The following is a 25,198-nucleotide window of genomic DNA, read 5'->3' on the forward strand; positions in this document are numbered from 1 at the left end:
CAACAGTTACTTAAGCACTTATTAGTGGGTTTGTATCATTAAACTTTGTTCTTTAATTTAAAATCTAGTCCACAATCAGTGCCAGTCCCACAATTACAATTCAACATTAACTTACATGCCGCTTCTAAATAAACATCATTTAAATTATGTGCTTTTCATCACATCCTAAATTGTTGCATCACATAGTCCTGTGAAAAAAAAAAATTAACGGCAAACCCGTCCCAGCTGGTGAACACATTACACTGGGAATTCCCACAGGCAGTTACATACCTATATGTGGGGTTTTTTTAAATCAGAACTTCCTTCTGTCCTTTTCACATATTCTCTGATGAACACTATGCAACTGAAAACACAGCAAGGCCATACCTTGCACAGCCGCAATGTATTTCAGCTCCATTTGAAATCAGTGGGATTAAGATAATTTAGGACTTTTGAGTTACTGGACATCTACATCTATAGTTTTCTACCATGAATAGTAGTAAAAGTGTCGCAGAGTATTTGCGTGCCATTTAAATAAACAGCATTACCTGGCCCTCTCACAATTACTATAACGTAGTCAAATATCTGTATCCATGGTAAAATGAATACTTATTCCATATTTTATTTTACTTTTAAATCTGAAAGTTGAATGGTAAAGAAAAGGAAAAATACTTCAGATATGTTAAGAAAACCACCTCATCTATCACATATTTGATTGGTGAGATCCATATCCATTTTATACAAGATAATGAAAAAAAATAACACAACACCTGTTCCCTTTCCCTACCTACAGAAAGGCATAATGAAGTAAGATCAAAACACCCTCAAGTACAACATCAAAACTGCATTACTATTGCATGACTATAACTTAAATATTTTATTTTCCTTGTGGTTTTTAATAGAATAAAATTTGCTTGCATTTGTACAATCAATAAGCAGCTTTCTAAACGTGCTTCCAGTAACTATGAAGCTGCATGAAGAGTCTAGTATACATACCTCGGTGCTTCCTCCACAACCTTTTGGTTTCTCCTTTGAATGGAGCACTCTCTTTCATTCAACCACAAGGCATTGCCGTGTTTATCTGCCAAAACCTGAAATAATAACACGCTGCTATGAACAAAGAGATGCATACACATGGCTTTTTGACATTGTACTACTACATAGCATTTAGTTAGTTTAATTTTAAAATAATTTTTTTCCAATTGAGAAACAAAGGTTGTGAAAAAACACTAGTGTAAAAAATTAATTATATATTAAATACTAATTGAAAGCTCCTTCAAATTCTAAACAGGATTATTTTAAAGCCTCTGTACAGAGCCTATATATGGCACAAAAAGAACTCACTTCAAATTCTGTGAGAAACTCCAAAAAGTTCAGAAATTAGAAAAAAAAAAGACTGAAATAAGATTAAAACTACATTTTCAAGCATTTAAAATTGTATTGCATAATGAAATTACTCAGAAGCTAATTGTTAAGCAGTATCCTGTGACAACGACAGAAAGAAAAATCTCAACAGATGCCAAATTCTGCTCCTGAATTACACACAAAAGTTTTCAGAAACAACGACTAGTGGAGCCTTCTCAGCAGATAAATCACAGCACCCTGCTTTTAACAAAGAAGCAGTCATCTTCAGAAACTTGACAATCTTTTATTAAGAAGAATAAAATCCAAATTGAAATTAGAGCAGTAGTTTCAAGGAATTTCTCAAGAATCAGGTGTCAACTACAGTTCTTGGATGCAGCTTTAGTTCATGGAAGAGTTAAGCATACAGTCAAGCATCTAGATCTAACTACCCATACTACACATTAGAAAAAAGACAAGTCTGGCATAACAGAACTCTCAATTGATTCTGCAACTTCAAACTAGAAGGAAAAGGAACTGTATTCCTTGATGAAATCGACTGTATGGTGCAGCCATTTCCAATAGCGAGATACTGGATTTGAGGATTCAAGTAGACTTGCTCCAGTTTTATGCTGTTATACTCCACACTTATTCTTGGAACAATTTCTTTCCTTGCAGACCACACCTGCTCCCTTTCTTCCTTATAAAATTTTGCCTCCAATCCACTTTTTCCATCTTCCTACTCTGATCTGTGGGAACCTGTTCCAGTATTCATGCTTCCTTATTAGTGCAGTTCTACACGGAAAACAGACAAGATAAAAAAAGGAGACAATCTTCTTCAAACTGTGTGAACTCAACCGTATCTACTCGCATTTGTGACAACGGATCTGTATTATTTATTACTCCTTTTAGCACCACAGAGTGAATATGGCACTAAGCAAGATGAATTCCTGCATCTGTGACACCGATGTTTGCTGATGCATGAATAATCTGGGTAGATGTGACTGAAAACAAGGCACTGATCTCATGAAGACAACTCACGTGCGCTGTGCAGCATCAGACCCAGAGTGCTCCACACTTTGTGAGATCAGACTTATCTTTTTTCTCAGAAATTCTGCTATATTCCCATAAATTTATGGAGCTTTCTAGGGGAAAAATCCCCTTCAGAGTTCAACACGACCGATGTGTTTGGGAGTTCCTAAACTACAGCTTGATCCAGAACCCTCTTCACTGCCCAGTGGTAGGTTTAGCAGCTGTAGCAGAAGGGTAGTCCAGGCAACTACCAGATCTGGAACAGGTCACTCACTACAAAGCCAAAAAAACCCACCTAACCAACACAAAACAACAACAACAAAAAACAGCAGCATCTAAAGCAACTTCCTGCTCAAGTCCTAACTCATCCAACCCAGATCTAAACATCACAGAGCTCTACAGAAGCTAATATGGAAATACAAAAGATTTTTGTTGTTATTGTTTTTTTATAATATTAAAACAGTACATCTAGGGGAGAGCATTGTACTCAGAAAAAAAAATTGCTGTCCTCTAAGTAGAATGATTCCTTGTGAGCACTTCTGTTTCATTGTTAGGAAGCCTACAACTCCCCACAGAACTCGGCCTAACCAAAACAAATAAACCAAAAAGTCCTGGAATATTTCAATAAAAATGAGCTCCGGTGCTTCTCTTCTTTTCTTCTGTATTTTCCTGAGAGGGATAATTAAACATTCTTCAAGCCAACTAGCAAATATTTTCTTTCACTTCAGGACATTTTTTATATCCTACTTAATTTCAGCAACCTGGAGCTTAAAATAAATGCCTTTCCACTACGAAATCAAACAACACCTAGTGTCAGACTTTTACTTTGATTTGGGGTCCACCGTTTTCATGATCAGAAACTAAAGAAGATACCTACTTCATAAAAAAATTATATTTCAGTAAACATTTACAGCACACTGAAATCATCATCTCTGAGATAACGTGAGATACCAGTATACAACTCACTAAAATGTATGTCACAGCTACAGCTTTTTTTCTAAACAGCTAAATATGCCTAAAAGATAACGTCCCGTTTTGTCAGATTAGATGACTATGACGTTAGGATATGCAATATCCATCTATATGCCAAAATAATTAAATATAATGTATCACAACCTCTCCTACATATTCATCTAAATTTTATTCACAGTTGAAGGATTGCTATTTAGCCAAGTAATAGACATTCCATATACTCTTACTTTAAACTCAGGTTCTTTATACCAGATATTTCAGTAGAACAAGACTTCAAATCAGTTCAAGCATGAAGTCTATTTGGACTCTATTTTCCTGTTAATTGTTTCAGTCTTTTTTTATGTTTTACAAAGTGATTGTTTTATAGGTAGACACAGGAAACCCCTTATTTAACAATTTTAAGTACCAATGCTTTGGAGCTATATGAGAACATTAAAAAAAGTTCTATTTAAAAGTTACTGCTAAATTAATAAATATTTAGCATCTGGTCTCAAATTGTTTGTATATCTAGCAGTCTGAAAATGAACCAAGGTCAACGTCCTAAAGCTTATTAGAACATGAAGTTAAAATGGTATGCTATGGTATTGTTAAGAGGTACCATCAAAGTGCTTGTGTAAGGAAAACAACACTCATTGTGAACTTTTTATAAATAAAACTATAAATTATTAATGGCAAAACTATTTTGTTTAATGTCTGTGACATTATTTGTCTGTCCTTAAATACAGTAGTACCTAATTTTTTTGATGTAACCTTTTTTAAACCTAAAGAAATCAAGAAAACGTAAAATCTGCCCGCAAATCATGAAAGTAGAGAGGAATCAATCTCATCTAACTTTAGTTATCAAAGAGTCAGTAGGAAGGTGCTGAAGCTCCCAAATCTGCAAGCATTGAAAGGAATAGACCTTTAATGTGTACTGATTTGCATACAGGAAAAATAAGGAAACAAAGACATAGGTAGCCAAAAATTATTAGCCATAGCAACAGAATATGGGAAGGAGCTCTGGTAAACTGATGTCTTTTGTAATCTAACATTAATGCTGAAACTACGTGTTTGCTATATACCTTCCCATTATCCTTCAAAAGAGAACAGGTTGGACTTTAAATTTCTCTTCTATAGATTGTTTCTTCATTTCACATATGCAGTAAGTTACCTTGTGCACAGACAAGTTTTATACGGAAATTTAAAATAAAGAAAAACATAGGAAGCATCAGGTTTGAATGGGCACATATCTGGTGGAGTAAAAAAAGTTGGATAGTCCTCTATTACAAATCATCCAACACTATCACATTTACTGTTGTTGGTTCATTTAGTTATTGAATTACTGTCAAAATACTTCAGGTTCTCCCTGTAAAAGAAAATATGCCACAACTTGGAGTTTATATTTTGGACAAAAAGAAATTATATTTCAATTAAGGAACCTGACATACTCCATATGGATTTCTTGTCAGGAAAGATTATTTCACAGTTATTGACAAACAAAATTTAGTTGCCTACATAAGATCAAATACATCACACATTTTAAAATAATAATTTTGTTGAAGAGTCTGTCCAAAACAAACAGATCTTGTTTTCCATTAGCACACCTGGCTTAACACTAGATCCAGCAACCAACATAAATGGTCGCAATCCAGAAATTAAAGAGAATACACTTGATTTTTGAAACACAAACTGCCCAAAATGGGACAAGCATCCTCCTGAGTTCCCAGGGAACATTAGACGCTTCAGAACAGAACCCAAAATACTGACAAAACCACCTAGAGTTTGCAAGAAAAATGTAAAGCGTTACAGTACTTGAACTCCTATGTCTTCTGTTGTGCTCAAACACTGCAATCAAAATCCGGAGTTCAAGCTCAAGCCCTCAGGACAGATACCTACAACCTTTTTTTTTTTTTCTCAATTAACTGAGTGTCATTCACTGTCTTCCTGCTAAAGAAAGGCTGGAGAATAAAAACAGGAAGGCTGTATTGTGTACGATAGCCATGTAGGTTGAGCAACGGCCTAAGACACAGGAAAACACGAGACTCTAGGGCTTTTTTAGCAGAGTGTGTGCAACATTTTGGACTTTGATTAGTTCATGAGTTCAAGCCTTATTAATTAAAAAATATACAACAATAATACAAACCTGGATTTCTATGTGACGAGGGTTATCAATGAACTTTTCTATAAGTAAGCGATCATCACCAAAACTTGAAGCAGCTTCTTGAGATGAAAACCTAAAACCTTCCCTTAAATAAAAAAAAAAAAGGAATAATCTGTATTTTAAAAGTTAAATCAAGTTCTGAAGTATACAAGGAGAAGGAACACCTATTCAATCCAGTCATCTGGCAGATTTCATCAAACAACACACACACCCAAAACCCAAGTGTTACCATTTGCATTTGATTCTTTAATGAGCATCCCTTTTTTCTTTCTTTTCTTATAAAGACAGAAAAAAAAAACTCTTAAAACACAGAGAATTTCAGTGTGTTTAAAAAGTCCGGACACGTCCAACAATTATCTGTGTGAATTTTCTTTGTTGGCATTTTCTTCCGCAAAAGTAATAAAGTAATCATATTTTTAAAACCATTAATTGCAAAGTACTTGTTATACAGAAGTAAGGGCAAAGCTCACCATTATTTAAGGTGCACAGCCCTCTTAATACTCAAGAATAGCAAAGGTTAGTTTCACATTAATTAGATGAAAGAACTGCAGATATAATATTGCAGACCTTGTAAATTCAATCACTGAACACAGAACCTGAAGATGCAATACTTCACTCTACAGAGCATACCAGCGGTACTACTAGTTTTCCCTCCATTAAAGTATAACTGAGTGTTATAGTGTGCATTCTGTATACTTTCCCCTGTTTTTTCTCTCACGTAGGTAACTACACAAGACTGTAAGATACTATATTTGTTATTTTTCACAGCAGAAAGATTACTCCTACAGAGCATAACTGCTCACAAACAACTCCACATGCAGTTTTCTCAGCGTAAAATGTACCACAATGCAGGGACCCAAAGGCCCCACCAAAGTTTTCTACAGGCTTGGTGGTCCCATTTATGCTGATGCATATGGTAAGTTTGGGGTAAGTTTCTGTGAGACTGACTACTGAAATGCAACAGCCCTGATATTTGTGCCATGAACAAGAACTACAGCACAACTGAATTGAATTTCTGTGCTTTCCATCCCTTGAATCGAGTTCAGTTCCAATAAAACCCAGACAACCAAACCATGAGATAGGCAAATACACAGTATAAAGATAAATAGGTTTAAGGTTATTTCTGCACCTTCTTTCAAGACTGTAGAATAATATATGCTACAATTTTGAGAGATCATATTGAATATATAATACTAAACTCATATTTTACTTCAATATATTGCATTACTTAATTAAAAAGGACATCAAATTTGTGATTCTGTACACTACCTGATCTGTCTAAAAAATAAAGCAAGGTAACAAATAGTTATACACAGTGTTTGAGCTCACTGAAACAGATTTAGAGCTATTTTACCTCCTATATGAAAGGCTTTGTTTCTTTTTGTAAACATTCTATTAGACAGTTTTATGCACAATTGACTATTTTTCCTTCATTGAAGTATGTGCTAATTAGAAATCTAAACCAAAATACTTGTTAAAAAAAAAAGAGTCAGGTGCCTAATTATCTAATCCATACATCTGTAAATCCTTTCAAATTATGTAAAAGAGGATGACTATCTCAGGTATGCTGACCTTGTTTGCAGCTTACAAATCTATGCAGTTGCATTTGTTTAGTGATAAAAATTACCATAAACACACTTCACCTTCCCTAAGGAGATCATACTAAGCAAATAGAGATGAAACTAGTTCACAGAATAATAGAATCATAAAATCATTTCAGTTGGAAGAGACCCTCAGGATCATCAAGTCCAACCATAACCTAACTCTAGCACTAAACCATGTCTCTAAGAACCTCATCTACTGAGTCTCCTTATGAATATTTAGAGAAAAAAAAAAAAAAAAAAAAAAAACACACAACCAAAACAAAACACACCATTTAGACTAGAAGAGAATTTGTATTTGAAGCACTATCACTATCCTTTCACCAAGCAACAGCCCTATGGGGCCCCTCTGCAGGGCAGATGCAACCCACGCAGAACAACTGTACTGATATGTGCAAAAAATCCAAAACTTTCCTGCCCTCACTGACCCCAGAAGAGAAGTGCAGGGGGACTTGGGGCACCTGAGCTCACTGCCCCTGTCTGGGCCCAGGTACAGTTTACCACGCAAGCAAGATGCTGTCTGGAGCCTAATCAAGCCTTGATGTTTGACAAGACAATCATTTAGGCTGATGTACCTCACCTACATGGAGACCATTGTTGATACCTCTATGCTATGACTCAAAGTAAAGAGGCAACCTGGTCAGAGGACTGGTAAGCAAGGGCTCTGTACAGACCCACACTCCATACACCGCATTCTTAGGGACGTGGCTTAGTGCCAGGTTATGGTTGGACTCTATGATCTTAAGGGTCTCTTCTGACTTAAATGATTCTGCGATTCACTAACCTCCCACTCACAGGGCCATCTTCACAGCCTACAAGTGCCAGCCACCCACACTAGACCAAGGGGCAGGAGAGAGGGTCTCAGTCAAGGAAGAGGCAATTCAAAGTCTCTAAGACATTGAGTGTTTGTGTGGTTTTGGTTTGGGTTTTTCAGACTGTGGACTGTTTGGGATAGAGGAGTTTTTTGGTTTGTCAGTGGTTTAGGTTTGTTTGGTTTTGGGGGTGGTGACTGTAGGGTTTTTTTTTTTGTTGTTCTGGGTTTTCTTTGGGTTTTGTTTTTAAACAGCAAATTAACCTCCCTGACATCTGCTAGAAAACCAATACAGAAGACCACAAGTTTCTGATGGATGCTAGGGACTTCTCAACACAGACATTATATGAGCTGAAAAAGAAGAATTACCAGTAGCAGAATATGATGGAATCAAGGATATCCTGAGAAATCAACGCATAGAAGTCTGTTAGACCAGATAGGATGCTAAGAGAGGTAGTTTATGTCACTGTGGGACTGCTCTGTCATCTTAGAAAGGCTTTGGAGGATGGGAAGATTCCTGATGACTAGAGGAAGACAAATATTGCATTCATCTTGGAGAAGAGCATGAAAGAATCAGCAGAACTACAAGCTGGTTTGAATTCTGGGGAAGAGTCATAGAGTAAGATCTCCTAAAAGCTATTTCTAGAGATGAGAAAGGAAATGAGAACAGACTGAATTCACCAATAGTATCATACTTGACCAATCCACTTGTCTTTTATTACTACACTATGAATTACATGGCAACAGTAGATATCACCTCCCTCAACTTTAGCAAGACCTTAATGGTCTCCCACAGCACCATTGTTTCCAAGTGTGCTGGCTCAGCTGGGATAGGGTTAATTTTCCTAGGAAGCTGGGAGGAGAAAGAGTCAGGACAGCTGATCCAAACCAGCCAAAGGGATATTCCATACCATACAATGACATGCTCAGTATAAAAGTGGGAGGAGCAGGCCAGGGGTGATACCCATTGCTCAGGGAATCATAGAATGTCCTGCGTTGGAAGGGACTCACAAGGATCATTGAGTCCAACTCCTGTCCTTGCACAGGACAACCCCACAGTTCACACCATGTGTCTGAGGGTGTTGTCCAGTCTCTTCTTGAACACTGTCAGGCTTGGGGCCGTGACACCTCCCTGGGGAACCTGTTCCAGTGCTGCCCTGCTGTCAGAGCTCTGCTGTTCCCAGATTGGGGGCAGGGGGGTGGTGGTGCAATTGCGTTCAAGCACAAGCTGTGGTCCAGGGTTTGTTTCTTCCAGGATCAGCTGCACACAACCAGTGCTCACAATCACTGCTAGGCAGTCAGTTTTCTGGGTTGGTGAGCGATTGTATTGTGTATCCCCCACTTTGTATGTTATTTTATTGTTATTGTTTTCTTTTGCTTTGCTGCTCTGTTGAACTGTTTTTATTCTGAGTTTCACCCTTTGGTTCCCAACTCTCCTCCCTGTCCCACTAGGGGAGGAAAGGGTATGTAAAAAGAATGAGCAAGTGGCACATGGTCCTAACTTGGCAGCTGGGACTAAACCACACCACCAAGATAGAGTGTTACAATCTACCCAGGTGTGCAACTGGATGGGTGAAAAACTGGCTAGATCATTGGGCTCAAAATTAGCAGCTCATTCTCTACCTGAAATCTAGTACAAGGGAATTGCCCCAGGAACCAGTTTAACCTCTTTATCATTGACCTGGAATGCAGCACCACCAGTCTGCGGACCACACCAAAACAAGGTCATCATTTCAGAGAGAGCTAGAAAGCATGGAGGAATCAGCTCACAAGCAGCTTTTTTTTTTTTTTAGGATTACATGGATTTGGATGCAGAAGACAATACATGACGTCAACAACTCTTCATGAGATATTAAAACTATCAGATACTGACAAAACAGTGTAATAAGTTCAGTCACCTTCAAAACACTCAGTCAAATGTTGTTCTTCAGACAGATATAAAGGAACAATCTTAGTTCCATAATGCAATTAATGAAAGTGTACAACAAATCTTTTATAACTTCACAGATCTTTCTTTAAGACACACTGTAAGAGAAACCCCAATGCTCTATTCCATATGTAAATGCAAATCTGTTTCTGTCTTCAGTTCTCTTAATCTCACTTTCATCTCCCTGCAACAAGTGCTTTGCCAACTTAATTTTGTCTTCATTGCTGCTTACCTGTAAATGTTCAAATAAGTATTCCTCCTTGATATCAGGTTCAGTAACAAGTGTTGATCTGTGACTCAGTCTAGGTATTTTTTCTTTTAGCACTTTTTAGATATTACTGTATAAAATTACACTGTAAAGAAAAAGCTTGCATAACTTAACTAAAAGGATTATTGTAGGAGCACCATTTGCAAATAAGGAGCTGAATGGTATTTCAAAGGCTTTTCACAACCAAAGCAAGTATCTGAAATTAATATAACTTAGGAAAAAAAAATCACTGAGTCAAAGTAATATCACTAAATTAATTTTGTATGCAAGTATACAAAAAATAACATCTCTAGCTAGCTTCTGTTGATACCAATCGGCTCTATCAAGTGACTTTCCAAACAATAACCACAACTTTTCTCCAAAACAAGTGTGCAATCATGATTTTAGATCCAGTTTTCAATTTTTAAACAGTTACTTTAATTGAGCTCCTCTGCTCTTTTCTGAGCAAAACAAGAAATGAATGCCTTCCTTTCAAGTCCAACATAAGCAATTGATGCTTGAACAGGATCAAGGCAGTAATTTTGGATTCTAAAGCAGTGGGAACAAAGCATCCTTGTAAAAAAAGCAGTTTATTCTAGATCTTCATTCTAATGTGCAAAACCTTGTTTTCCTATTTGGACCTCAATATAAATGGACTAGAGATGGCAAGGTACAAAAAAAACCCCACTATCTCATATTTTCTTTGCATCTAAAATTTAACTGCTAGCCAGTTATTGGGTTTTTTTTCAGCTTTTAGGTTTTGATAAACAGAAGTTTAATAGGGAACACAAAACTATGATAGGGAAATCTTGCAGGTGACTAAATTAAACGGATGAAAATTTAAGTTGTACTCTGAACTGATTACAGTATATGTGGCTGCTCTGTCCATGTGGAAAGGAAAACATTTAATACATTATCTAATTTTGGATCAAATATGCTTTTTGTTACAAGTCTAAAAAAAAAAAAAAAATCACAAAATGCATTTTTCTGTAACATCAGTGGCACATGGGGTTGAAACCAGGCTCCTCATCACCAGAATATCAGCAGAGAATGAACTGCAAGCATTCAAGTCAATAACAAAGCATCTTGAAGCATTCAGGATTCAGACAAGCATTATTAGACATGAAAATGTCTGTGTGTTTAAACAAACTTTGTTTCAAACAGGCAAAAGCACAATAGTTTGCTGAGACAAATATTTTAAACACAGAAGTACACAATTTATTAGAGCACATTCTGGAAACACCATATGTGTTTCCACACACAAATAATCAGTTTCATCAACTTTAACAGAACTAATGGCACGCATTAATGTTTGAGAATCAGGGCCAATAAGTATTCTAACTAACACACAGACAATTAATACATCAGCATTCTGAAAGGCATAGAGCAAAATGTTATTTACAGTTTGTCATTAGACTAAAGGCAGTTTTAAGTGTTGGGTTTTTTCACTCAAATTAATAGACCATGTTTTGTAAGGTTTATGCAAAAATTAATTTTAATTAGACACATGCAAACTCTTAAAGTCTACCGCTCACTACACAAAAGTGAGAACACCAAATAATATCCAATTTCGCTGTTTAACATTTCATATCTGCTCAGCTGTCAGCTCACAGTGGCTTAATGGGACTTCAGTAAGTGCAGCATTCATCAAGGCAAGCGTCTGGACAGCATCTCACCTGGTCTCTTCATCATCCCAAGCGATTCTCATGCCTTTCCCACCACCACCTGCTGAGGCCTTGATCATGACAGGGTAGCCTAACAGCGGGGAACAATTAGACAGAAGTTCAAACTTTGTTCAGTTGGTCAGAGAAACATGACAACTGACCACATGTCCAATAATTCCATGAGACAATAACTTCGTTTATTAAAACACTTTGGAGGGAGAGGAGAGATTTTTCTTTTCGGGACTTAGCTGTCAGTGCAGTGATTTCTGAAGCCAAGAAAGGTTGTCTTCTCTATTTCATTTATACCAAAAAAAAAAACCAACCAGCACTGAATGAATTATTTGTAAGTAACAAAGTGATTTATGAATAAAAGCATTTGACCTTTTTAAGCTCACATTTCTTTAGGAACAACTTTTTTCCCTTTGTTGCTGCTGAAATAAGCTACAGGTATGATAAAATTATTTAAAAGATTACTAGGAAAAATAAGCAGGAGATCTTCATAAACTATTAGTCAAGACATTCAGTAAGCAAACCCGTATCTTAACACTTCTAGTGCAGTACATTTTAAATAGCAGAGCACCTCAAAAGAGTTGTGCTGCTCAGATATTATGTAACAATAAGTATCACAGAAAGCAGATTATGCTTTTTTTTAAACAATAAAAAAGGATTTTCCCCAAACTGACATGTAGTAAGAAAAAATAAGCTGCATAAATCTGACAACATTGTGCATAACTAGTAATATTTTACTCTCAGAATCTAAGTCAGGACCTTAGATTTCAAAAAGCCAGAAAAGTGCATTAACAAATTATGCCATTTAAAAGCAGATATGGTAATTATTATCTGTTATTATTTTTATCTTGTAGTACAATATTTTAATTCAAAGCAACTTCCTAAAACAATTTCTTATTCATATCAGCAAACTTCACCTTTCTCCAACATGAATGCACAGAAATTTGAAAACTAAGGATCTGATTAGGAAGTTTTTGACATTTCTAGGACAGCAGAAAATTCTCTCCAGTTTGTTAAAGGAAAATCATAACATTAAGCCAAATATCAGACCAGCTGATGTTGTCTGAGAAGAATCGTCCATGGCAAACTGAACACTCTATATATAAAAGGCTTTGATCTGGGGACAGAAAGGGACACTTGAATATGGTTCTAAGTACAAATGGTCAAGTATATCATCTGTGTAACTACTGTTTACAATTTCTTTCTGGAATGTAGATTACTCTTGCTCTGTCAAGTGACAGTGATACAGTATGCCCACCTCCTCCCAAAGTCATTTGACTAAAATGAGGATCAGAGGACGATAATTAAAACCAGCAAGATCTGGAAAACCTTTTGCTTAAAAAGACTGAAGCAGACACACCAAAAAAAGGCATAATACAAGCATAAGAAAGACTAGTGTTGATTGGAAGGCACTAGTAAAATAGAACATTACATTAACAAAGAAACACCAAAAAAAACAATTTCCAGCATAGCATGTTATTAGACTGTGGAACCCCATGCTACGGAGCATTCGTATGGCTAAAAGCTGCAGAAAGGTAACAGATGAGCATCTGTAGAGCACAAATCAAGCTCCTCCAAGCAGTGATGACCAAAAGGCTATAAATCTTCATGCCTTAGAGTCTAAATTCACCTCTAGTTACTAGGTATAAAGGTAAGATGAAACACAGCTACACAAATTTTTTTTCTTTTCAATGAGAGAGGTGAAACACTGTCCCAGGTTGCCCAGAGAGGTGGTAGATGCCCCATCCCTGGAGACATTCCAGGCCAGGCTGGACGGGGCTCTGAGCAACCTCATCTAGTTGCAGATGTCCCTGCTCATTGCAGGGGGTTGGACTAGATGACCTCTGAAGGTCCCTTCGAACCCAAACTATTCTGTGATTCTATTAAGCTTGCTAGAGTGTCTCCTGCATTTTCCTCATGTTTCCACAGAGGAGTACAGGATAAGTCACAAAGCAACAATGGGTTTGATCCAGAACTATAAATATTTTCAAGGCATCTACAATCCCAGAGATAAAAGTGCATGCGTAAAATAACTCTAGATTGCATGCAGCAAACAGTGAAGTTCAACTCATTTTCATGAAATGCAGTATATGCAATATCCACACAATTCATCTGTGCTGTAGCTGTTGTAACTACCAGGCTCCCAGACAAGTCACTGGCTATCTTGAAATGAAGCAAAAGGCACATCTTGTAATGATTTTCATGCAAGAAATAAGATTTAACTGGGTAACACTAGTGATCTTACACCTCTGGCAACACTATCACCAGCTGGAGACTCTCTTCAACTCAAGAGGCTTCAAGTCTGAAATTCTGAAATAAGCATTGTTTTAAGCCTTATTATGGCAGATTCACTGTGGCAATTTCCATTGCCTAATCTATCTTATTCAGTGTTACCTGTACTTGAAAAAAATCATCATCAATGATGTTAACAATTTCAGTCTAACAATTTCAGTTTCTTGAATGGCTCACTGATTTTACTTCTATAAGCAGAGTCTAGTCATAATTTACTGTTCTTTCATTTCAACAGCAAAATAAGCACGCTGGCAGTGAGCCTCAGTGAGTCTTTACATGTTAGAGAATATAGAAGTTCACATATCACAACTCACATGTTTAAACTATCAGACAGGATACAAGGGTGACTGGTATTGCTCATCAAGTGCAGAACACTTGGCTTCTCCCTCCACCTTTTATGTATAGTGATTACATGTTGACCACACTTGTATGCGAGGCAGTTAAAGACTCCAGAGAGAGACAATATCATTTAAAAAAACAAAATAAATGCCAGTAAGGCCTGTTCTGAGAAGATACAGACAGCTCTTTTTAGGTTAAGAGGAAAATTACTTTGCAAAGCACCTCTACAAGTCAGGATGAAGATTAGCCAGTTCTCTGAAAATAAAGGGACTTGAACTTTTGCTCAAACATGCTTTTTACACACTTCTTGCTCTCTGGGGCACTGAACTAAGCTAAACAGCAGTTCTTTGGCCAATACCAAAGACTGATGTGTGCTCAGACAAGGAAGGCTTTGTAGAATCTAAGTTTTGCATACTTATTGAGCATAGGATGCTGGGATCAGGATGCGTTACTCATTGTTCTCCTAACCACTCCTGTACCATTCAGCAGCACTCAAGACCGATGCAGTATGCTCACACGGATGGGCTGGATTACTTGTGGGAAGGGAGAGGCATGCAAACAATTTCTAATAGCATTTATAAAGACCCACAACAACAGCAATGAAGAGTCCCACAAAGTGGGCACATTTTAAGTAGGTGTTAGGTTTTCACCCCTTCCCTCAAATTAGATACAAAATCACATGAAATTAAAATTCCATAAAGAATAAAAACTACTCTTGTTCTACAGTTTTACATTCTCATGACACATCTGAAGGATAAGTCTAAAAATATCTTAGAAGGCAGAACAGTAAAAAGCTGACAAATTTGAAGATCGGGCAAACATTTGCTGCTGAACAGGTACTATTAAGTTAGACCTGCTTTGTTTCCGGGGCAGTTACTATTCTGAGAATCAAAATGGTAAAAGGAGTAAACCAACTTCTGATGTTCCACAGCTCTTAGTTCCCACTCTTTGCCACCATTATTTTAGATGTCCTTTAACCATTTTAATAAAGTTGCAGGTAATAAACTATAGAATGCATGGTGCGTTATGAGTTTGAGCAATATTGCACGTGGCAATACCAGATTATTTTCAGTATATATTGAAAAGCTAGTGTTAACCAAAGCCATGTCAAATGAAATATGACAAAAACATGGTTTTCACCTCTTCAGTTTTGTATAGACTTCCATTTAAACTGCCCACACTTCATAGCTGTTCAATTCTTTCAAACAAGCTGAAGAGTAAAACTTCCTGGATTTTCATCAGTGCTTCGGAAATCAAGCAGTTCTTAATGCACAACTTACAGACTTAAAAGTAGCATGGAAAAAGAGCTGATGTGATTAAGCACTACAGACAGGATCACAAGAGAACAGCCCACACAGACAAATAGAGAAGAGAGAAAGGAGCCTATAAAGCAATTGGTGCCTGAACTGCTTCCAGTTTTTGATTTAGCCTAGTAGCTCTGTCACATTCTCTCTTGAAAACTTGGGAGAGCACATCTCAAATGAATGGCAAATGGTAGGTTTTGCTCCCATCATTACAAACTTTACTCCTGTACTTACAAATTTGGTATCCATCAATAACAGCCACTGAAACAGGTAAATGAGGTGTCTCAACCCTGAATTGCCATGCTTCACTACTCCTGGATATTTGGCCAGAACATAACAGGGAAAAGCAGGAAAAAAATGCAGGCAGCAAGAGAACATTAGACCATGTTTCAGAGCTTGAAGCGATGACCCGCAACAAATTTTTTTTTTTTTTTTTTTTTTTGGTAATTAAGCATTCTTGGAAGACTGAGGCTCTGGATAAGTGAAATTAAAAATAGTCTGAAAGTGTCCAATTGCATATCAAGTGCCTTACGTAAGAGACTTCAATTTCATCCCATTTTAGATCCTTTGAAATTACAAATCATTGTGTTTTACTCTGATCAGTGGTCACAATTAGACAAAAGTTTAACCAAACTGATCAACTGGTCAAAACATGGGTGGGGAAAAGGCTAGAAAGGTCATTTTTCTTTCAGTACCCCATAGTACAAATCTTTTTTTCTATCAAAGTAGTTTAAGAATTTGTCATCTAGATAAAGCACCACCCAGCTGTCTGTAATTGACTTTAATATCTACAGATTTAAGACTGCCTTGACTGCTACTGATATCAAAGACAGGAACTAGTCAACAGAACACCAGAAGAGCTCAGAAGAAAATCAAGAATAAATTTTAAAGGGTATGCCTTCCAACTTATTAGTCAAAACTGCTTTAAAAATACTTGCAGGAAATCTTTAAAGAGAAAGAACAAAAAAAGACTATTGAAGTGTAACTGAACCGCAATAACATAATACTATGTATACCTTTTTAAGGACTAAAACCAATTTTATTTGCAGTTCTCTAAATGTTCTGGTTTGGTTGATACGCTATTCACTTTTTTTTCTGCTCCCAGGACAGTGATCAGCAATCACTTGCTACCCCAACAGGGACATAAAGGTTGATGCACAGAAACACTGACATCAGTTGTGCCAGCCTAAAAGCCACCCAAACCTACACTGAGGGGTTTCAGGGTCGTTAACCAGGGCAGAGTAAGAACCCCAACTTAAACTGAAAGCAGAAGGGTGCTATGCTGATGTAAAGTCCTCTGCAGTAGTGCAAGTCCCAATTTCTGTTTGGCACATGAGGCACAGCTATGGCTTTTGACACAGGTGAGATGTATTTGTAGCTAGAACAGTAAAAGAAACTTCAAATGTAGATACATCCTTCGAATTATGTAGCTGTGATGAACCTAAATAGCTTCTTGTGGCTAATGTCTCAAAATTAAAATGCAAAAAGGCCCTAAGAAAAATATCTTACTGCATTGGATTCTTCTTCTAGAAAGCATTTAAGAACATGTGTAATTTCAAACATATGGTTAAATATTTTCCCCAATATTAAGCTTTAGTAAATAAAAGCCAAAACTCATTAAACACATATTACACTTAACCTTAATCAAAGTGAGTCCCAGACAGTTTGCTGGTTGCTCTTTTCATGATTCTGCGAGACAGTCAGAAGCTGAACAGTAACTTTATTCCAGAAAGCACAGAAGAAAGCCTGGTGGTCTGGATGATATTCAAGCTAATTGCTGTCTACACAGTGATGAAGAATGAAGATTGTAACATCACTGGTGTCAGCCTCCATATAAAGAGAAATGTGCCATGCCTAACTTCTGACTATCGTGTCCAATTGCAGATATACTTTGAAATAACTCCTTTAGTGAGCCACTCATTACTGCGTATTATGCACATTCCACAAATCGTGGCTGCACTTCTGTAAAGTCCAGTTTGTAAAGATAAAATGTGATGATTTAAGAGACAGGGTGTTAATGTCTAGATTCTTCCAGCCCTATAGGAAACAGGGAACTTAAAAACTATTAAAACATTATTTGTTCTATAGGGATTACTTATTACACATTCAATTTAGTCAGCCATGTCTGCTGAGAGGCACACAAATCCCACCATAGCTAATTTAAGAACTTACCAATTTCCCTTGCAATTCTGACAGCTTCATCTGCATCCTGTAAAAGCAGGAAATGAGACCCAACGTTAATCCCATCAGCCACTGCACTGTGTCCTGAGGGCAGTCATATATTGCACTACTGTCTCCTCTGATTCATTTAATGTTTGATTTTACAACCTTCTGACCCTTTTCAGCCAGAGGAATGTAAAATTAATACCATAAGTGGAATGTAAATTCTACCTCATCATTAGTATACTGAGAAACTCAAAGCAACGAGGAATCAGCTGACAGGAAACACAACCAGCATCGCAAAATGATTTTCTGCAGTTGTAGGAATTTAATGCTAGAATGTAGAAGTTTACAGTCAATAATGGATCATAAATCAGATCGTTAAAGTTTGTCCACTGCCAGTTTGTTTCTGTCCTCACAGGTATTTCTTGTGTTTTCCTGGTTGTTGTCAGTAGGGGGAGTTGATTCTCTATTGTTTGGGAGTGATTCAGGTTCAGAAAACTTGCAGAACTAATTTAAAGACTTTTTTTTTTTGGTCTACAGAAGAAAGAATATAAGCATTTCACTTTTGTAAGTATTTCATTCTAAAGACAGAATAAACCTTAAATGCATCACTTTAAACCGCATCTGAAATAAGAAAAAAATCACATAATTGTTTCCCTCTAAAATGAGTCCCACACATTACTAGTGTATGAAAATTAGAACAATTCCTTTGTTGATGCCACCTATTGCTTCAGCTGACTGCCACCACTGTAGCCTGGTACAGAAAAATGTATTAGGAAACCCAGAAAATATAAAACAAAATACTTTAATTGCTTACTACTTAACCAAATCTCTTTTCCTGCAGTAGTTAATTGTGGTTTCTTCTATTGATAACAATATAATTCCATTATCTAATACTTGAAAGGAAAAGAGTTAGGTTACAGTGGCATGGGTTAAGTTTGAAAATTCCATCCAAATTTGCTAATATTTATACTATTTCAGGACACGCATTAAAACATTTGTATGGAAGGCAGTAATGTCTGGAAACCACCAGCTGCTAAGTGTGTCTGAAACTATGGGGGCTGACTTATGAACATTAAAATGAAACCTGATATTTTTAAAGCTTTCAAGGCAATCCGTTTTAAAAGCACCCAGGTCAGAACTTAAAAAAAAAAAAATACGTAAGAAATGTTCATACCTGGTTCATTTATGTCTGATAATAAAACAAAATCCTCTTTAAAAGTCTTCAGTACCTAGTAACAGCCCCATGAAGAATAAGGGGGCTGGCAGGGGAAGTTGTCAGAAAATTTAATTTCCTTTCATTAGCTAGTCTGCTCCACAAATCGGTGCTTGTTAAGTTCAAAGCGGTCCTGAAAACAACATCAGTTTTAAGTCTTTTTACTCCAGTCACATCTGTTAATGAGATTTTTCCAAATAACAGTTGTTTTTAAGTCAAGAGAAATCTAGCAAAAAGCCTTGCACCCTTCCCAAAAAAAAAAAGAAAAAAAAAATCAGGGTTTACTGTTTTATTACACCTTGCTGCTTTCCATGACCCTGCACCCTCCAAATTTTAGCTTAAAGGGATAAAATGCATGAAAAGGGTCATTTAAGAATGTTAGTGGTTTCCACACATTGAGTTTGAAGGTTCTTTGTTCCTGCCTGTGACAGTTATGCGAGAATACTTCCCCTTAATAGCCTCTCTGTCAGGAAGTGTTAAACCTGCCAAATGCAGACAATTAGAGCCTCTTGAACAAAATGCAGGAAGAGTGATGACTGATGAAGAGCCACGATTATAGTGGAGAAGGAAACTTTTACATTTCTTTTCTCTTGCAAATTTACTCATATATTTGCAAAATAGAATTAAGAGGGGGGAAGCAAACAGGGTGATTTTTTTTCCACTTAGTTACCTGCAAACAAGTGGCTGATACGTCGCAGTCCACTGGAAGACAAGCTGCAAATCATTACAGAGGAACTTTTCCCTGCCACTGTATTTTTACACACACATACAACAACTTGAAATAATAAGCGGTATTGTGTCAGGAGCTCTAATTGTCTCAGTTGTGGCTTGAATAGACTCAAGTCATCTGCCCAGCACGGTTATTAATTTACACTATTTTAACATCTGTTTCTTTTACAGTTCTAATGTCTTAGAACCCAAACTCTAAAGATACAAAAAACCCCCATTCAAATTCTTTAGCCTTCAAAGAGCATTTCTGAAATTAAAAAAAAATGCTGAACTTTAAAGAAAAAAAAAAAACTTAAAAAATAAACAACTGACATTGAAATTTGGTAAGTCTTTTGATCTTTTTCCCTAAGAAACTGTTTTTTAGGATCATGCATTTCACTTGCAGCTTCCATACATACAGCAGCAGTTCAAGCACTCATAAAATTTAGGACAGTTATTTTAGATTTTTAGTGCAAAGAACTTATGATAGATACACAACATTTGCCATAGGGGGGCAAAAAAACCATAATGCTATAGAGACTGCATAACACAAGTCTACATGTTCAAAATATAGGAAACTACATTGGTACTAAAATCATTTTGAATTATTTTTTAAAAGGCAAAGTCCTCAATGATTTACTGCTATTTCCTCCAAAAACACATTAGATACACTACCATTTTCCCAAAATAAACAGCAGATTGTAAAGAAATACATAACTTTAGCACCACCTTTTATTGTACAAATAAAAACACCCAAGTAATGGTACAAGCTCATAAAAATAATGAGTTATAAAATGATGGCAGTGTTTTTACGAATGGCTGTTTTCATTAAGTTAAAGATATAAATACTCAATCTAGCATCAGAATTTCTGATCTCCTAACTTCACATACATGCCTCTCTGCCAGGTACCAGCAGGTGGAGACAAAAAAGTGAAACTATTCTGATGTAGAGGAATGCCAAGATGAAGCTGTTGAAGAGACTCCTAGAGCTGTAAAACACTGTATTAATTATGAAGAACTATATAATAGTTTTCACAGCTGAGGGTGTTGGGTTTAGAGAACCTCCAGCTCACGTCTTGTCTCCAGCAACCTCTTGAGTAATACAGGGATCATTTAATACCAGCCTCAATAGTGTAGTGCAAGAATACAGCCAAAACAGGTGCCTCAAACTTAAATACTATACATTCATAGCCTTGCTGAAAGCCTTCAACATGTCTACTGACATCAGTGAAACTCAGACACCCAGACACACTCACCTTCTGGGTTTACACCCACAATGTTCCATGAGGCATAAAAACAAACTTGCTATACATGGTGAAACAATATTAAAAAGAACACCATACCACGCACACTTTCTTCCCTTGCCATTCCTTTGCCTGTTTTTCACCATGACATCTTGTACTCATTCCTCAGCCTCCACTTTCTTCCTGTTGCTTGTTCCTCTTTACTCATTTACATACAATACATCTCTGCTCTAACTTCAGACACTGCTCACATGGATTAACACATTCTTTTAATTAAGACTATTTACCACTATCTGCCCCAATCACGTTTTAGGATACTAATTGTACTCGCAGATTTTGAAATTAACTACCTTTAATACTTTGTTGGCTCTCTAGCTGACAGCACCAAGACTCAGGCTCTTTACATAGGTAGACTCTTGCCCAGACAACTGAGAAACTGAACCAGGGATGAGAAGAAAGTTACTGTTTGTCAATCTACCCCTCTCCACTCTCACTCCATGTCTTCCCATTCTCCGTTTCATATTTACTACATCATTTACCTATATGCAAATATTTAGCTGTGTGTTACAACAAGCATCCTCCTCTTCTATCCTTGCAGGTCCTTAAGTAAAATGTTGAAAGGCTTCCTTCTCTTAAATTTCCATTCGCTGGGAATTTTTCTGCATGCAACTTCTCCAATAAGTTATTACAAAAGCTTAGCAACTACAGTGTCTACTATGTGTAAGTTACAAGCAACATAAGAGGGGGAAAACAGCCTTTATTCATGAAGGACCTATGTATCTGCAGCACTAACAAGTGCTTTGTTACTGCAAGTAACAAAGATTTTTCAGTGCAGTCCCGAGTTGAATAATGAAGCACTAGAAGCTGTTACTCTATGTTTGCTTTAACTATTTGGCCACAAAGAATACATGCAACTGATCTTCCTTAATTTCTGGCATCAGAGGCATGAATGCGGTTTTCTTCCAGCTTTATTAAGACTCTTCTACAAAGATGAAGCCACTTATAATCAACTCAAGTATCAATCAGGCACTTAACTCCTTCCTAGGACCTCTAAAATTTTTATTTCTCAAGAATAAAACCCTCAAAGATTTCAAATGCCTCATAACTCTGTGACCAAAACAGGTCTTCCACAGAATTACAAAAATACTATACAGCCCCCAGTTCCTTCTGTGCTGCTCTTGTGATTGTACCTGGTATCACACAGCTTTGCCCTTCCTATCTTAGTCTGAATTGGCAAAATAGTACATCAATCTCTAACCAGACATCAGGCATCCTCTGTGACCTATTCATCCAAGCAAAAGACACATTATCACACGAAAGAGATCAGAGGACAAACACAGGCACATATTTAGATCCATAGCAAGCATCATAATTATCAAAAGGTTTTTTTCCTAGAACTGGTAACCAAAGCACTGGTTAACCTGCAATTTTCTTCTCCCCTTTCTGATGGCAACTACAACACTGGCAGTGTCTGTGGACTCTTGTTTTTATTAGATGAGTACAATGCAGGATTTTTCTTAATTTTGGTTTTTGTTTTCAATCGACATTCTTCAGATACTTAGAACTAGTGCAAGGCTGAGCTATGTGAAATTGGTATGATATGGACAATTTAGAATCAGGCAACTACTTTTTAGTTCCTTTCAATAGCTGAGGACTGGAGTTAACTCAGTCCTATGTTCAAGTTCATTTGGTGTTAGGACTATTGCTGCATAAAGCCAATTGCCAAACAGATCACTTACGTTCTTTCATTTTGTGTCAGGAACTTCGGATAACTGCTAAACACAGTGCAATTAAAGGTCTCAAACAAGAACACACAGGTAAGTAGCTCAGTTTCACTGGTTATATGGCTCTCTCTTCATTAAACACTACCTTACTTTACCAGTTTTGGATGGTGGTTTTTTTTTTATATTAGCAGAACAGACCCTTACATATGTTTTAATTTGATACAGTGATAAAACCAGCATTTTGAGTAGTTGATTCTACATGAGAAAAATTCTTGTGGAATTTAGATGATTAATTCAAAGTTCTCCTAATTAGATGTTTTTCTAAAAGTTGTTTTCAGGATGTCTAGAAGAATACACAGGACACACAGAGGATCTTCTGCTCAATAGTTTGGCCGCTGTTCAATCTTAGAGTGCTAAAGGACCACATACACAATGCTAAAACATTCAACCACCTGAAGGAACGCTGCATTCAACTTATCACTACCAGACTTCAGCATTGCCACAAACACCATCCTAACACTCATATGGAACCCTCCAGAAGAGAAAATTCTTTGCACTTTTACTTGTTGCAGCATATGCCACTGCCAGACACTACACATCAAGCATTTCCATCACGAGTACTAAAGAATTCTCTTGTGCATTTTGACCTCAGCTATTTCATGATTTTATCATTTTTCTTACTAGCCAAGTTCTCCAGGCATCCTCATCAGAACAGATAATTTTGTGGAGGCTTAGCTCCTTTGCATTCTATTCACCTTTCTCATTTAGTTGGATTTGTTTTTTTTTCCTCCTAACAGAGTTTAAAAATCTAACAATGCTGAACATCATTGCTCTGGTGTACACTGCTCCTTAAAATACAGTCTGCATTCCATCAATATATTCAGTTGTTGTGAATTATCTTGACATTTCTTATTTCACCATGTAAATAAGACTTATGATGATCAGAGGTCAATATCAATTGCCATGAATCAAACCTGAAAAGCTTTCCCTTCAACTACATTATTTAAACAAACTTTTCACTTCTTCCTGAATCTCAAAGTTTTACTCAAATTTTATTTGAAAAAAATTAACTTGACATGTCAACAAAAAAATTCCAACCCAGGAGGTCAGCATTTTATAATACAAAGTTTTAGGTGTATACAAAGGTTTTACAGGAAAAAAAGCTTGTTTTCCTACATTAACATAGACAAAATATAAAGACACAGGAAAGCTTCTAAGAGCCCAATACTTAATCACTATAGTAGAAAATAAACCAAAACCAAGACATACTTTATTTCACCTTACAAAATATAAAGAAAAACAGTATTTTTTAGAAAACTATTGGAAATCATTCCTTCTAAAACGACAGGAACACTAGCTGTAGAATCAAAGAGCCATCAACTTTCCCCCACCCTCATCCCACCTTTTGCAACACATGGAAATCTACACCATCAACATAAACCATAAAATGGAAACTTCACACAGCGTAACAAGCTTTACTGTTAATTTAGGGCTGTCAAGATCTTGGCCAACAAGAGGACCTGAGAAATGTAAAGATATGCAGTCAAATCCACATGATATTAAACACATTTACGTGCCCTGACGTTAAATTTAAAGCACAACATTTTTAGAGACTCCACAGAAGTAAACCTTTATACATCATTTATTATAAAGGACTTTCTCTTCTCCAAAGCTCTCTCACTAGTAAAAATCTGTACCCATTTCTAATTACATCTTATTGAAAAAGAACTTGCAATTATAATTATATTCTGGATCAAACCTTCAATAGGTGTACTTCTATTTAGACACTTCCTACAGTGGGCAGACAGTAATTAAATGATTTCTCACCTTGACTACTCCATCAAAGCCAGGGATAGTGTTGACCTTTGCATTCTTGGCTAACAATTTGCTTTCAATCTTGTCTCCCATAGCTTGAATAGCATGTGTGTCAGGTCCGATGAAGGTGACACCTTCTGATGCCTGCAAAGACAATGAGGATAACTATAGGAGATGAAACTAAAAAAAAAAAAAATCAACCTTACACAGGCATTGCTATTAATTTCTTCCCCTTTTTGAGCTAATTAATGAAACAACATTTAGAAGAGACAGTGATCTGTTTATGTAACAACTTAGTAATATATAAGCAGCATTTCAGCCAGTTCATCAAAAATGCGTATGACTTTGTGAAACAGATTCAAAGACACAAATTAGCATTTGTATAAATCAAAGCCAGGCCAAAAAAAATAGTTTAAAGTGGAAATACTATAGCCTGAAAGTTAGAAATATCCCTTGAGAAAAGAGGCTGGTTAACTCACCATTGAAACAGCCACAAGTGATTTACAAAGATACATTTGCCAAACTGTAATGCAGTTGAAAACTCCATTAGGTATTCCTAAAACCAAACCTTGATGATACATCAAAATGAAAGTGCAGCCCCTCACTCAATATATTTAAAGATCTTGAAAATAAGGTCATAAGTGAAATTATGTTTCCCCAGTTCTTTCTG

The 25,198-nt window shown here is 36.6% G+C and overlaps 1 protein-coding gene across 1 annotated transcript in view; it reads right to left on the reverse strand.

The window, feature by feature from the left end:
• Positions 1-25,198, reverse strand: part of PCCA (propionyl-CoA carboxylase subunit alpha) — a 287,256-nt gene that overhangs the window by 188,713 nt on the left and 73,345 nt on the right. Inside the window, exons 7-11 of the mRNA XM_082058341.1 lie at positions 24,541-24,672; positions 17,831-17,867; positions 11,727-11,805; positions 5,447-5,549; positions 976-1,070 (exon numbers count right to left, since the gene is read on the reverse strand). Coding sequence (XP_081914467.1) covers positions 976-1,070; positions 5,447-5,549; positions 11,727-11,805; positions 17,831-17,867; positions 24,541-24,672 — 446 coding nt within the window. The remainder of the gene's footprint in view (positions 1-975; positions 1,071-5,446; positions 5,550-11,726; positions 11,806-17,830; positions 17,868-24,540; positions 24,673-25,198) is intronic.

The sequence above is a fragment of the Streptopelia decaocto genome (genome assembly GCF_964273445.1).
Source record: "Streptopelia decaocto genome assembly, chromosome: 1".
In the NCBI taxonomy this organism is placed as follows: Eukaryota; Metazoa; Chordata; class Aves; order Columbiformes; family Columbidae; genus Streptopelia; species Streptopelia decaocto.